Below are 14,139 nucleotides of genomic sequence, written 5' to 3' on the forward strand. Positions count from 1 at the left end.
TTAGAGTTTCAGCTTCAACATTAGTGCTTCCAAGGAATATTCAGGACTGATTTCCTTTAGGATGGACTGGTTGGATCTCCTTGCAGTCCAAAGGACTCTCAAGAGTCTTCTCCAATACCACAGTTCAAAAGGATCAATTCTTCAGCACTCAGCTTTCTTTATAGTCCAACTCTCAAATCCATACATGACTACTGGAAAAACCATAGCCTTGACTAGACGGACCTTTGTTGGCAAAGTAATGTCTCTGCTTTTTAATACGTTGTGTAGGTTGGTCATAACTTTTCTCCCAAGGAGTGTCTTTTAATTTCATGGCTGCAGTCACCATCTGCAGTGATTTTGGAGCCCCCCAAAATAAAGTTTGCACTGTTCCCACTGTTTCCCCATCTATCTCCCATGAAGTGATGGGACCAGATGCCATGATCTTCGTTTTCTGAATGTTGAGTTTTAAGCCAGTTTTTTCACTCTCCTCTTTCACTTTCAAGAGGCTCTTTAGTTCTTCGCTTTTTGCCATAAGGGTGGTGTCATCTGCATATCTGAGGTTATTGATATTTCTCCCGGTAATGCTGATTCCAGCTTGTGCTTCATCCGGCCCAGGGTTTCTTGTGATGTACTCTGCATATAAGTTAAATAAGGAGGGTGACAGTATACAGCCTTGACGTACTCCTTTCCCGATCTGGAACCAGTCTGTTTTTCCATGTCCAGTTCTAATTTGTTGCTTCCTGACCTGCATATAGATTTCTCAAGAGGCAGGTAAGGTGGTCTGGTATTCCCATCTCTTTCAGAATTTTCCAGAGTTTGTGGTGATCCACAAAGTCAAAGGCTTTGGCATAGTCAAGAAAGCAGAAGTCGATGTTTTTCTGGAACTCTCTTGCTCTTTTGATAATACAGCAGATGTTGGCAACTTGATCTCTGGTTCCTCTTCCTTTTCTAAATCCAGCTTGAACACCTGGAAGTCCATGGGTCACATACTGCTGAAGCCTGGCTTGGAGAATTTTGAGCATTACTTTACTAGCATGTGAGATGAGTGCAACTGTGCAGTAGTTTGAGCATTCTTTGGCATTGCCTTTCTTTGGGACTGGAATGAAAACTGATTTTTCCAGTCCTGTGGCCATTGCTGAGTTTTCCAAATTTGCTGGGATATTGAGTGCAGCACTTTTACAGCAGTAGATGAGGTTGCCTAGATAGAAAAACCTGGCCATTTAGATTAGATGGGGTCATAATCTAATCAGACTTGAGCAGATTTCCCTTTGGGGATTGTCTCATTCAGTTCACTTCTGAGAAGAATGGACTAAAGAGGAAATATATAAGCTCAACAGACTAAATGGGAGCTATTCCCTTCCACAATACAAAATATGACAAAACCAAAGAGCATACAAATGGAGAATAATCAAGATTTTATACTGTCTTAAGCCAGTACTGCAGGACCTAATAGGTTTCGCTCTTTTTGGAGCTCATCAGCTGCAGGTAACGGCTCAAATCTAGTCCCATACAGCATACCTGTAGAGCATTTTACCATTACAAAGCCTCCCATCCACCATCTTCTATTTATTATATTCTGACAATCCTCGGAGTTTCCTTGGTACTAACTAAAAAAAGCTTTACATTTAGGTGCTGAAGGCTCTGCTGAGGCAAAGTAATCACATGACTCTTATTGTTAAAATTCCCCAAAGTCAACTGTCCACAGCCTAGGCTGTCATCTGCCATTCAAGAAGGCCTACTGTATTCTTGGAACTACTGCAGCACAGATCCAATCACACCGAGGCACAGAAGGCCTCGAGCTGTCCAGAGAATACTGCTGGTCCCTGCCCTCCCAGCTCTAAATTTTGGGAGCTATTTTTTCATCCCTTTTCCTTTATGCTTCTGGTAGTAAATCTAGAATCAAAGTTAATTTGAGAGAAAAGGAACAAAATAAAATTAAAATAGAAATATTTAAAGCAGAATATTTATTGTGACATTTCCTGGTGATACACTATATACCATACAGACATACATAAATATGCACCAAACAGTGGCATCCAGGGGTACCATGAAGTGTGTGGTAAGCTACCATTTGTCTACAGAAGGGCGGAAAAGAACTACGTGTACATATTTACTTTCATGTGCATAAAGTGTCTCTGGTGACTTTAGGAACTGGGTGGCTGTGGTATAAGAGGTAAGAAAGAGACTTTATTGTATACTGTTTTGAATTCTGAACATGTGAATACTAAAACAAATAAAATGAAATTTAACACATACCTGCACTCTTCTCTTATGCATTTAGCTGTGTGTTCATAGGACATTGTTGACAGAACTGAGCTTGGAACTCACAAGGCTGACCATCTTTGTTCTTGTGGTTTTTAGAGCCTTTTTTTAACATCCTCAGAGTCTTAAATTTACCTCAGTATTCCCACAGAACCAGAGTCCCAGGACATAGCATTATTTTAGTTTTCTTTAGCAACAATTTAGTTTAAAACTTTAAATGGCTTAACTTAAAAAAAAATCCTCACAAAAATATCTTCTTCTGGCTTTCCTTTATAGTTTCTTACCTTTCTTAATGAAATAACATCAAATAATGAGTGAAGGAAGCTAGGAAGAAAATAGAGAATTGAAAATTGTATTTCTGAAAAGAATATAAAGAAAAGCATAGAGAAGGATCTGTGAAAGAAGGAATAAACAAGTAAAAACATAAAAGTCTGATGATAAATTTGCAACACTGTATTTCAGTGGTTCATGCAGAAAATGGAAAGGTATATAGATTTATGGCCATTATGTTAAGAGAATGGCAGGTAAGGTCTGACATAAAGGCATGACACAGGTTTAAGAACCTAAAACTAAAATTTGTCTCATCATGTTAGAGACATTGCCACTTCTCTGGAAATACATCAGCCTCACATCATCTTGATGTTTAATCTGACATTTAAGAAAATAACTACCAACAACCAGTTTTTGTTTTTAACCACCATCTTGGTGAAAATGTTTTCAGCTAGCCTGTAGACAAAGACTATGCATAAAGTTTCACACCTCCTGGAAAATATGACTACGTTTTTACTTTAGTTCTAATCAGCCAATTTGCCCTAGTGTGGCTAAACTTGTATGGCTCTACTTTATATCCAGCATCTATTCTGATTATTAGTGCTTTCATTCTAGTTGTTGAATATTTTAAATGTCATCCCTGGTCTAACATCACACATGAATAGTCGTGGCCTGATCAATACTTCTAGGTGGGTTAAGACCAAGTTTGTGAAAACATATGGTGAACCTAGAACTGAGCATGCCTGTGACACTTGAACATGTCCATGACAGAGTTATCAAGCTACTGGTTGATCCTGGCAACTCTTAACCAAATGGGTGTGATTCTGAAAGAAGTACTCTCAAATACTGAAGGAAGTATTCTTTCTCAGGTATTACTCAAAATAAAAGAACTGCAGAGACAAGTCTCTGCAGACTCTCTAGCCAAGTCTCCTGTCCCATTGCAGAAATCTCCACAGTGTGTTTATCCAGTAAATCTTTGCTTGAACACTTACAGTAATAAGAATTTCTCTTTTTCTTGGAAATATCTTAATCCACTATTTTCAATGAACATAGAAAGGATCCTCCTACTGAAATGTCAGATCAGTATATGGCTCCTCCTCTTTCCATTCCCTAAAAATGCAGTTTTCAAAACCAGCTCTCACTTTTTTCGACACTTCCTCTTTCACAGAGCTTTCCTTCACTCTTGAGATTCAAGAGTTACTTTGTGGTTGACTTTGGGCATGATCTCTCATTTTTAGTCTGGTATTCCTAACTACCTCTGTGTGTGTGAATGCTCAGTCACTAAGCCGTGTCCAACTCTTTGAGACCCTATGGACTGCAGTCTACCAGGCTCCTCTGTCCATGGAATTTCCCAGGCAAGAATACTGGAATGGGTTGCCATTTCTTTCTCCAGGGAATCTTTCCGACTCAGGGATCGAACCCACATCTCTTGCATTGCTGGCAGATTCTTTACCACTGAGCCACCTGGGAAGTCCAACTTAACCTCTGAGATATGTGATTTTTACATTTAAAAAAGACCTAACACTCCATATACTTCTATTTCTTTAAAATCCCTTCCCATGCTATCTTTGCTGTGTATTTTCTCTCTTTTTTAAAAACTCAATATTACTATTGTTTTCATATAACTTGTGTGTTTTAATTTAGTCCCTTTGTATTTTTATTGTTCTCATTTTCCTTTGCATCTCAAATAATTAATAGATATTTTAGAACTTCCTTTAGAGAAGGACTTTTAGAAACGGTCCAGTAACAGCAATTCTCCATCTTTGTTGTCTAGAAACACCTTAATTTTGCCTTCTTTCTTGAAAAATATTTTTGCTGGATATGATAGTTATTTTCTCTCAGAACATTTTAGGTATCATTCTACTGTTCCTGGCTTCCTCTGTTGCTCTGAAAAGTCAGCTGTTGAACTCCTTTGAAGACAATGTCTTTTTTTTTTCTGACTGTTTTTAAGATCTTTGGCTATGAAGTATGTCTGCAATGTATGGATATAAAAAAAAAAAATCCTGCCAGATCCTTCTTGGGCCTGTGTTTTTTCTCCTTCCTCTAGTATTCCAATTAGAACACTCATATCCTCTATGTCTCTTACGTCTCTTTCAGCCTATCCCACTGTGCTGCTTTTTCATATAGCTTCTTTAGTCCTATCTTCCAATTCATTAATTGTTTTTTACACTTCCCTGAACATCATCTCCTATACTCAGTTCATCATAACAAATCCTGAATGATGGACTCTTACCTTCAAACCTTTGATTTAGTCCCAAATATTTGACTCTATTGCTATCATCCTAGTTGTGGGCCATATTTGTTTTTAGCTAAGTTAGAGAAATTTGGGGGATCTAAAACTTAGCTTGCACATATCTACGACTTAAAGCTTTTTAAAATATTGGACTTGTTATGCTGATCTCTTATCACAGAATCTTTATTATCTCCTTCTACTTAATAATGACTGAGCCCCCAAAATATAATTTTTCCAAGATCTGGTCCCACTTTACCTATCCAAGCAGATTCTCAGCCCTAAATATGCCTATCTTCTTTTTAATCCCCTGTATAAGCCATGTGCACGTTTGCTAACATGTTTTCAATACAGTCTCCTAACCCAAATTATATAAATCCTTTCAGGCCTCTCTTTTTGCAGTTTCTGCTGATAAATCCCAGCATGCTCAGTTTGCTTTCTCATTTCCTTGAGTCCTTGTGTGTTCAGTACATATTTTAATTATCTTGACTCAATTAGATATAATTCTTTAGTATTTGAAGTTGAGCTATATGTAGCTTAACCATAATTCTAACCTAGATCTGATCCAAAGTTTTCATATACTTTTATTTATTTTTGGCCAAGCCATGTGGCTATGTGGGATCTTAGTTCCCCAACCAGGGATGAAACCCATGCTCCCTGCAGGGGAAGCACGGAGTCCTATTCACTGGATGGCCAGGGAATTCCCAAAAGTTTGCTTTCTAATATAATAAAATTGCCTCTCACTATTCAATAAATATTTGTTGACTTGTGTAAAAAAGAAACCAGATGTTGCAAAATCATATATGAAAATGCTTTACATTTAACTAGTTTATCTTAGCTTAGCTGGAACAAAGTAATCTTAAATGGCATTAAAATTTTAAACTTTATTCATTTAAATAAATTTCTCAGGAAATCTCCTCAAAGGGGATTCTGCAGCAGTTTATCAGTAAAGATAAACATTAGCTCCTTTGAAAATGACCATTCATTCTCTGACTCACTAGTCAAATTATGCAACTTCATCCTTTAGAGTAAATGTTAACTCCTAAAATTGTAAACCTAAAGTAATAGCTTACATATTTGGGGGAAGTTCACTTCCAGGGGCCACTCCAGTGTTAAGGAAAAGGTACTAAAAACCTAGTTTTATGTTTTATAAACTATTCTCATGTTGATAAACAACTGATCCAGTTAAAATAGGTTTCACTACACCAAAGTTACCCACTTCACTTTATAACAAATAGCCATTATGTCTACACTAGAGTTTATCAATCTAATGAGAGTGACTGTTATTTGGGGTTTATAATGCAGAACCTTCTTTCCATGTTTAAGTGCTCTTGCCTCTCCCTCTCTTTTTATTTCTAAATAACATACAAAATATCAAATTGAATCTCAAATTATCTTGATAATGCGTACAGTCAGTTTTTTACATATGTAAACATAACATATATATACTTTACACATATATATTACATATATATTTTATTTTTATATATATGTGAAAGAACCATCTTGACATGTACATTTTTGGAAGATATTAATAGTTGCTTAATAAGGCCAAATAAGGGAGGAGAGACTGAAAAAGAGAAACTACTCTTAGTAGTTCTCTCATAGGACAGTGATTATCTCTCTTACCTTTCCTGTCCCGTCCTTCATCAACACATACTGGCAGACTTCCTAGGTCAATGCAGAAATCCAGACAAGAGAAGGAAGCACACTAAAATAGTGGAGGACAAGCTACAGGAGGTGGACAGTGTCAGTGTCATGGACATCATGTGGGAGAAAAGAAGGAATCGTCGCAGTTAGTCACTTTGTTCAAGAGAAACTAAAGCAGTTACTTCAGTGGTAGAGAGCAAAGAAAAAAAGACCTTTTACTTCTTTGTAGAAAGGCTCTTTTCAATAAGAACAGATAAGAACTGCAGTTAATTTGGAAATTCGTCTTCAGAGAAACAGATAAAACTTAGCAATAGTATAAAGGAACGAAAGATAAATAAGACTTTTTTTGATTAAAAAATATTGAGAGATTATTTATAGGCTTTGAGAAAAAAAAAATCAGAACCATAATCTAGAACCAGTGAAGAGGTTGTTCTATTTTTCTTCTCCAAGAGAATACAGACTATTAAAAGCAATAGGAATCCCAATGTTTATATATAAAAATGATGAATGAGTAATGTGGACTTGTATGCTTAATTATACAGCTTTGTACTATGAAAAAACATATTGTCACATTTAACAATGAAGTTCTAGAAACTGACCAAATTTTAGTATCAGTGAGGAGCTTTTATTTCACATCAGGGACAATCTTCTGTACATACTTACATGATGTGAAATACTGCCTATACCTCCGCCCCTCCTCAACCTGCATCCCCATGCCCCGCCCAATCTATCAATAAGTACTGCAGTGCTTGAAACACTACTGCTAGGAAGAGTCCCTCAAGATTTAATACAGCCTTTGAAATTTAGTATGTACCTCTCCCCTCCAATGTACGATGCTAGGAAAGTATGAAGTTACTCACGCTAGCAATGTGATTGTTTCTTCCAATTAGAAGTAGTTCATAAAGGTGGATACCTGGATGAATCAAGGTATAGGAAAAGGGGCAAAAGAAGATATGGAACCTAAGAAAATTTTACAACCTAGGATACAACCAGTAGCTGTATTATGAAAACATAGGTTAAAGCTTCTGTATGTGTGATTTAGGCATTTCTTTCAGATTAATGCTTAACTGCAACAAGTTAAAGTCATAACATTTCTAAACAAAGTAAATGACATTTTTCTCAAGACTATCTTTTCTATAAAGTAAAAGGTAATTTATTTAACAATGAATTCATTTTTAAAATTTGATTCTACCAATTCTGATAACATCTGATTCATTTATCCAAATTTGTTAAAATGCATACCTCATATTCTTTTCTGCAAACTCTGGAAATATCATTTTTTGATGATGCCTAAAAGATAACAAATTTCTCAATTAATTTATTACACATGCTCTTCAGTATGAAACCAAAAAGAATACAAACATAAGTATACGTAATTGTTGGCACAGCAGTCTTTACTTCATCAGGGAAAACCTCATGCTCAAATATTATCCAAACAAATCTCATAATTTTTTAAACAAGCATTAGCTCCAGATATGCTAGAATTTCATTCTTCTATGGCTTTAATGTCACATAATGACACAGTCCTTTTGTTATTTCAGAAACTAGATAAGTTTGAAGCAAATGTAAATCAGAGGACTTTTTAAAAAAAGTCTAAATTCCATTCTGTGACAAATTTTCTTGGGAAGCTCTGCTGCAGTAACTTTTCTTATGAAGTTCTGCCAGGGCATTTATAGTTTGCTTTTTCTTTAACCCTTCATATTCTAAGTTCCCATATGAACCCATATCCTCAGAAAAAATCCATACCTAACAAAGGAGACAACTAAAGAGGGAAAGGCAATGCCAGGCAATTAATTAATAAAAGTTATTTTTATGTAATTTTCTTAACAAGTTTATGAAGAAGAAATTAACCCTTCTACAGATGAGGAAATGGACACATAGAGAAACAACATGATTTACTAAAGTATATACTTTCCATAAAAAACAAGCCAAAACACATCTGCTGAGGGGTGGCTATTCTTCCACCTGAATACAGTCCCCACTTAGAAATACAGTCCCAGAGCCATGGGCTCTGGTTCCTTTTTCTATTTCCTCCTCTTCTATTACCTAGGCTCACGCAATTCTTGATAGATCAGCTGACGAGGACAGGGAAAGCGAGAAGCAGAATGGACTGACAACTATTCTGTGTCTCACGAGATACACTACAGTTCAAATCCTCTACAACTCAGTTTCACCTCAATGCCTGCAGGAGAACAGCAGATAGTTAGGCTGTGTGCTGCCCAAAGAGTGTGGTTCAGAGGTCTGTATGAAAGTGAAGGTGTCTCATATACTTCTGTTCAAAGACCAGTCACTAGAGGAAGAAAATAAGACAAGGCTTTGCAGCTGCAGTTTCAGGGCCACTTAAGTTTCCCAGTTAAGAGTGCTCCCACCACTTGGAGTAAGAGGATCCTGGAGACCAGTTTTACCACAGCACTCTGACAAATCACTATGAGCATATAGTGAGGAAGAGTTCAGGGGTCTAACTTGATTCAGACCTGAGATACATCAAATCAGAGAGAAGTCATAATTCACTGTAGGAGTCATGCTCACCTGAGGAGCAGAGAAGGAATAAAGAACACAGTCAGAGTAAATCCATGATGAAAGACAGAGGGAAGATAAAAGCAAAATAAGCCAACTGTGTCAACTGCTTTCATCCAAGCATGCCTGAAATTTATACCACTATTTGGAGTCATTTAGCACTGATTAAGCATGACCACAGGCAGAGTACAAAAGTCCTTGATTTCAATAACATTTTTTCTTTGTGTGGCAGAGAGAAGTTAAAGCACAAGAGAAGGATAGCGTCTTACATGCAGCAGATGTAACTGAAAAAGCAGCATGTCTAAAAGGAAATGGTCTATGCAAGGAACGCTAAATTTGCAGCTGCTATGGGTCACCTCTCCAGAAATAGGCAAGATCCAGGACACAGCTAAAACTCAAACTATACTGCACTCTGCTTAAGAGCCTCATTGCCAAGTGTTACCTGCTTGCATGCCTGTCGACATTCCAAGGTAATAGCCAGTTCACAGCAGCCTAAGCCAACCCAGCCATCAGACTTCTTAAACACACCTTAAAAACAAAATGTTCAAATGTTTTGGTCATAAGAAGTGACAAAACAAACTGGTTCAAGGATACCACTCAAGTCAAAGCAAGTTTCTGTAAGAAAACTAGCTTAGATAGCAGGGTCTCAAAAGTATGAAGCCTCTCCTCCCACCCTGACTCTCAATGCTATCAGTCTTCTCAGGGTCCCTCACAGCCTAATTACCATGTCCTTTGTTTTTTCTCTCTTCTCCCTGCTCACCTTCTCTTTAGCTCATTCTCACTCTAAGGTGGACAGAATCTCTAGAGGGCATACAGGTTAAGGAAAGCAATGACTTTTTTCACTTCTGAACTGTGGGTTCACAGAGGCAGGACTCCTATTAATAACTTAATAAGCAAGCAAACAAAATAGGGCATGAGTATTATTGTATTCAAAATACCTAGAACAGCATAAAACCCACGATGCTGTTTAACAACTGATAGTGAACAGACAGGAACATCTCCTGTGAGCCATGACTGATTTTGATAGGTACACTTTATTGTGGGGCAAAATGACTATACTGATGCAATTTATGCACAGTAGCTATTTCTCCAACCAAATTACAGTGATACCAAAAGGTGGTAAAATTATAAAAAGAGTTCTAAAGCAATTTTAAGATCCCTTTTTGCAATCATAAATGTCAATGAATAACTCCTAGATAAAATTAGGAGATAGAAGTAATGATTACGATAAAAGAAAAGATTTACTTGTAGGAATGCTGTAAATTCCTTATCTCTTTTAAGAAATGCTTTATGCTGCTTCCATGTAATACACAGATCTGCAAATTCACATGTACATTAAATTACTTCCATTTGAAAAAAATGTCAGGGATTCAAGGCAATAGTTAACATAGTTCTCTATACGAAACTAAGACCTAATATAAAACACAGAAGCATTCCACTAAAAAAAAACAAACAAAAGCAAACAAATGGCCCATGGACAGACAAAGCTCTCAAAATATAATCATAAACCATCCCAACTGTTAAAACTGGCTAAGAATACTGCATATCATAAGATTCTATATCCCTATATGTTTAAATGGTATTAAAGGGCAGCAGACTCCCATCTAGTCCCACTGCCTAGTATAGTTTCCTCTTGATCTTTGCTGCTTGCTACTCAGAATTGCACATATTCTATAAAGAATTTTGAATGGAATCAATGTAGGTCATTAACTCTATGAACTTTTATACCATAATTCATTTTCACATATCCAGTACCTTTTGTGTTAGTCGCTTAGTTATGTTTGACTCTTTGCAACTCCATAGGCTGAAGCCCTCCAGGCTCCTCTGTCCATAGAATTCTCCAGGCTTGAATACTGGAGTGGGTTGCCATTCCCTTCTCTAGGGGATCTTCCCAATCCAGAGATCAAACCTGGGTCTCCCATATTGCAGGCAGATTCTTTACCATCTGAGCCACAAAAGGAGTTCTTACCTCTTAGAAAATATTACATTATTCAACAAGCAACTACATTCACTGAACCCTTACTATATACAAAGCCCTTTATCAGGTATTTTGTGGGCTAACGAATAGATAAAAACATATGATTTATCCCTTTATGGAGATTACAGTTTGGTAGGAACAATACACACACATATATAATTATAGACATTAGGTAGAGGGATAATTAGGAGAACAAGCAAGGACAGGAGCAATTCCAAGAGGGAAATAGTTCAATTTGTTTGAAATGAAAACTTTCAACAGTGTGAAAACCTTTAGAATTCAGAGAAATGTAAGCTATACTCCCTTTTTTCAAGGCACTGGCTTTAACCAGGACTGGAAAACGAGCTCTCATCCTAGGAGATCAGGAATGCCAACAGGGAGTTTGGGCTTTATTCTGATTGAAGTGGATAGCCCCTGAGGGAGTTGTTTTGAAGAGGGTGGGGAAGACAGCTATGGTGTATTGAAACATGAGTTATGAGGTTACTGCAAAAATCTACCCCAAAAGTATAATAATAAAGGCTTGAACTAGGAATAGCAAGGAGGGATACAAGATTTTACAGAGGGTGAATGAAGCTAAAAAGAAAAAACATTCAGAGATAATGACTTGAGGGTTTCCAGTCTACTGTCATTCATAACAAAAAGCAATTATAAGATGAGTTTGGTTTTCAGTCATGCTACCTGGATGCAGAGATCCAAGTAGAGAAGACCAGAAGTCATGAATAATAACTTGTATTTGAAAATTATCTTCTCAGAGATGATTAGATAACAGTTCTGGGAAGGAATGCGGTTACCAGGGTGAGTGTGGAGAAAGAAGGGAAGAGGACCACACACAGGAATAGCCATGGTAGTTACAGGGGTGATGGTGTGTGTGTGTGGGGGGGGGGGGGCGTGGGGATAAGAGAACACAAAGTCACAAGGCCAAGGTGAAGTCACAAGGAGGTAGTGGTCAATATATCAACTGTCACATGAAGTCAAAAAGAACAAGTACTGAGAAAAAGCTGTAAGATCTAGGAACCAAGAGATCTTGGTGATCTTTCAAAGCCCAGTTTCAACAGAACAGTTGAAGTAGAAACAAGAGTACCAAAAAGGACTGAGTGAATGAGAATAAATTATACATTTGAAAATTTGGATGCCTCCAAGAAGGAGAGGATAGAAGTCCAAGGGTATATATTAGGTTACAGGACTATGACACAGATTTTACAATCACAAAATAACTTTTAATGTTACACTATTGCTTACCTGGCAAAGATGAATTCATACAACTCCAAATGTCAACCTAAAATTGTAATCACCAAAAGACTTTTACGTAGAAAACCAGTTTCAAAATACAATTTCTACAGAAATTACGTATAGCTAATTTGATTATGTCTGTCTCTATACAATCAATGATCTAGAAGCATCAACCAGCTATCTGGGGAAGAAAAAATAGAAATGAGATGTAAAAATACTGCTTGCTGTTTTCTTAACTTCCCCTCTGGGATACCAAGGACAAGTATAGTTACTCAGGATGTTTACGGGAATAACTGTTTCTAAGCACAGAGATAAAAGTGCCCGTTGAGTGATTAAAGTAAAATATGTCAGTCAGAACTGTTTGATCATCAACTTTCCCATTTAACCCAACCTACCTTATCTAAACAGGCTTTCTAATGCCAGTTCAGACTTTCTTAGCTTGGCCATGAGCATCCCAAACATGGGATGGTCCGTGCATTAGAGACATTTTAAGTTACATGATTCAGACAGGCATGCAATGTATTTTTAGTACACCAGATACTGAGAAGACAGAAGTAATGAGAAATTACACATTTTCCCTTACCCTAAATCTGACTTTTTAAAACTTAAAATAAATATAAGATTTAGTTATGGTTTTCATAAAATTGTCAAAATAATAATAAGTAAAATTCTCAATTTCAGAGAAACTATTATTATGAAATTTAAAGACTAGAACATATTTTTATATAATACTGTTTTTATACCTATATCATAAACAACAAAAGATGAAAGACAATATTCCATCCAGCAATTCATATGAAGATCTTTTTAAAGTATCCAGTTAAATCTAATATTTTACTTTGACCACAAACCCCAATCACACTGAAAAATTTGCTAAATCAAAAGTAACTCAATAGAGTGCTTCATTAGACAAAAACTTCCATAGTTAAGTCAAACAATACCTACCATTGTTTCAGGGCAATAATCTGGGGCTCGCTGCAACAGATGTTTTAGTCGCGATTCACTTTTTGAGGAAAATATCTACTTGACAAAGACAAAAAAGTTTTATGGCATTTTTTCAATAAAAAAATGGAAGAGGTAAATTTTTTTATCCTCTAGGTTTATCAGTCGTCTAGAATATTTCCCAATTTCCCTTCATAAATGTGCTTTATTGTAAAACATCAGTCACGACTTCTTATATAAATTCAAATTCTAAAAGTTTTAATTTCAAATCTCCAACTGCCTTCACACAGTAGTTTTCACTGACAATTCAGCAACTTACCCCACTATCATCTTCCTAACTTCCTACAGCCATCAAGTGCATTAGTATTCACTCCAAATTAAAACCTAAATATCAGTAGAATACCCTTTCTTCACTCCTTACTGGTTGAAGAATTAAAGACTCCTTATTCCTGGCAATTCTTCTCACTGTCAGTGAGCTCTGCCAGCTTTAGCATTCTAGCCTCTCACTCCTCGGGTGATTGGGGCGACTGACTTACCTGATTGTTGAATCTGACCAGGGAAAGTGAATCCAATTCTTACCTCTCTTCCTCTGCAAGTAAGTCTATCTGGAGTTTAGTGCATACCTGGAGATAAATGCTATCTATGTTCAGCATTTGCGTAACTAGAAATAAAGTAATTTGGTCAGGGAAGAATTTTTTTTATTAGGATGACTATAGTATTCACTTACTTTGCTACATTATAGAATTTCAAACACTTTAGATTTTAAGAAATTAGTCCTTGCCTGCTGCAAGTACCTCATAAAAAATAATTTACCCTATGGAACATTAGTGGAAAAAACAAGAGGAAACAAGGCAAAAAGTCAGGAAAGAAATGCTTCCAAAAGTAGGAGAGTTACTTTAAAAGCTCTCTTATGGTGACACCATCAAGAGGCCATTTTTGCTTTTAAAAAGCTATTGTTCTGGCAGTAAATTTGCAGAAAACTTAATCTGCTATAGTGTTTTGACATGAATTCTCTAGCAGCTATTTAGGTAAGACATCTTGCTATACTTAAGAGTATCTTGAAAAATCTTTTTAGTCTCTG

General features: G+C 36.6%; 1 protein-coding gene across 2 annotated transcripts in view; it reads right to left on the reverse strand.

The window, feature by feature from the left end:
* Positions 1-14,139, reverse strand: part of RECK (reversion inducing cysteine rich protein with kazal motifs) — an 83,415-nt gene that overhangs the window by 52,267 nt on the left and 17,009 nt on the right. Inside the window, exons 3-6 of one of the 2 annotated variants that reach the window (XM_012121069.5) lie at positions 13,062-13,136; positions 12,126-12,162; positions 9,351-9,436; positions 7,634-7,681 (exon numbers count right to left, since the gene is read on the reverse strand). In XM_012121069.5, coding sequence (XP_011976459.3) covers positions 7,634-7,681; positions 9,351-9,436; positions 12,126-12,162; positions 13,062-13,136 — 246 coding nt within the window. Of the gene's footprint in view, positions 1-2,525; positions 6,672-7,633; positions 7,682-9,350; positions 9,437-12,125; positions 12,163-13,061; positions 13,137-14,139 lie in introns of those variants that run through there. The other variant, XM_042243261.2, reaches the window with a different exon arrangement.

Source organism: Ovis aries, chromosome 2, assembly GCF_016772045.2.
Source record: "Ovis aries strain OAR_USU_Benz2616 breed Rambouillet chromosome 2, ARS-UI_Ramb_v3.0, whole genome shotgun sequence".
In the NCBI taxonomy this organism is placed as follows: domain Eukaryota; kingdom Metazoa; phylum Chordata; class Mammalia; order Artiodactyla; family Bovidae; genus Ovis; species Ovis aries.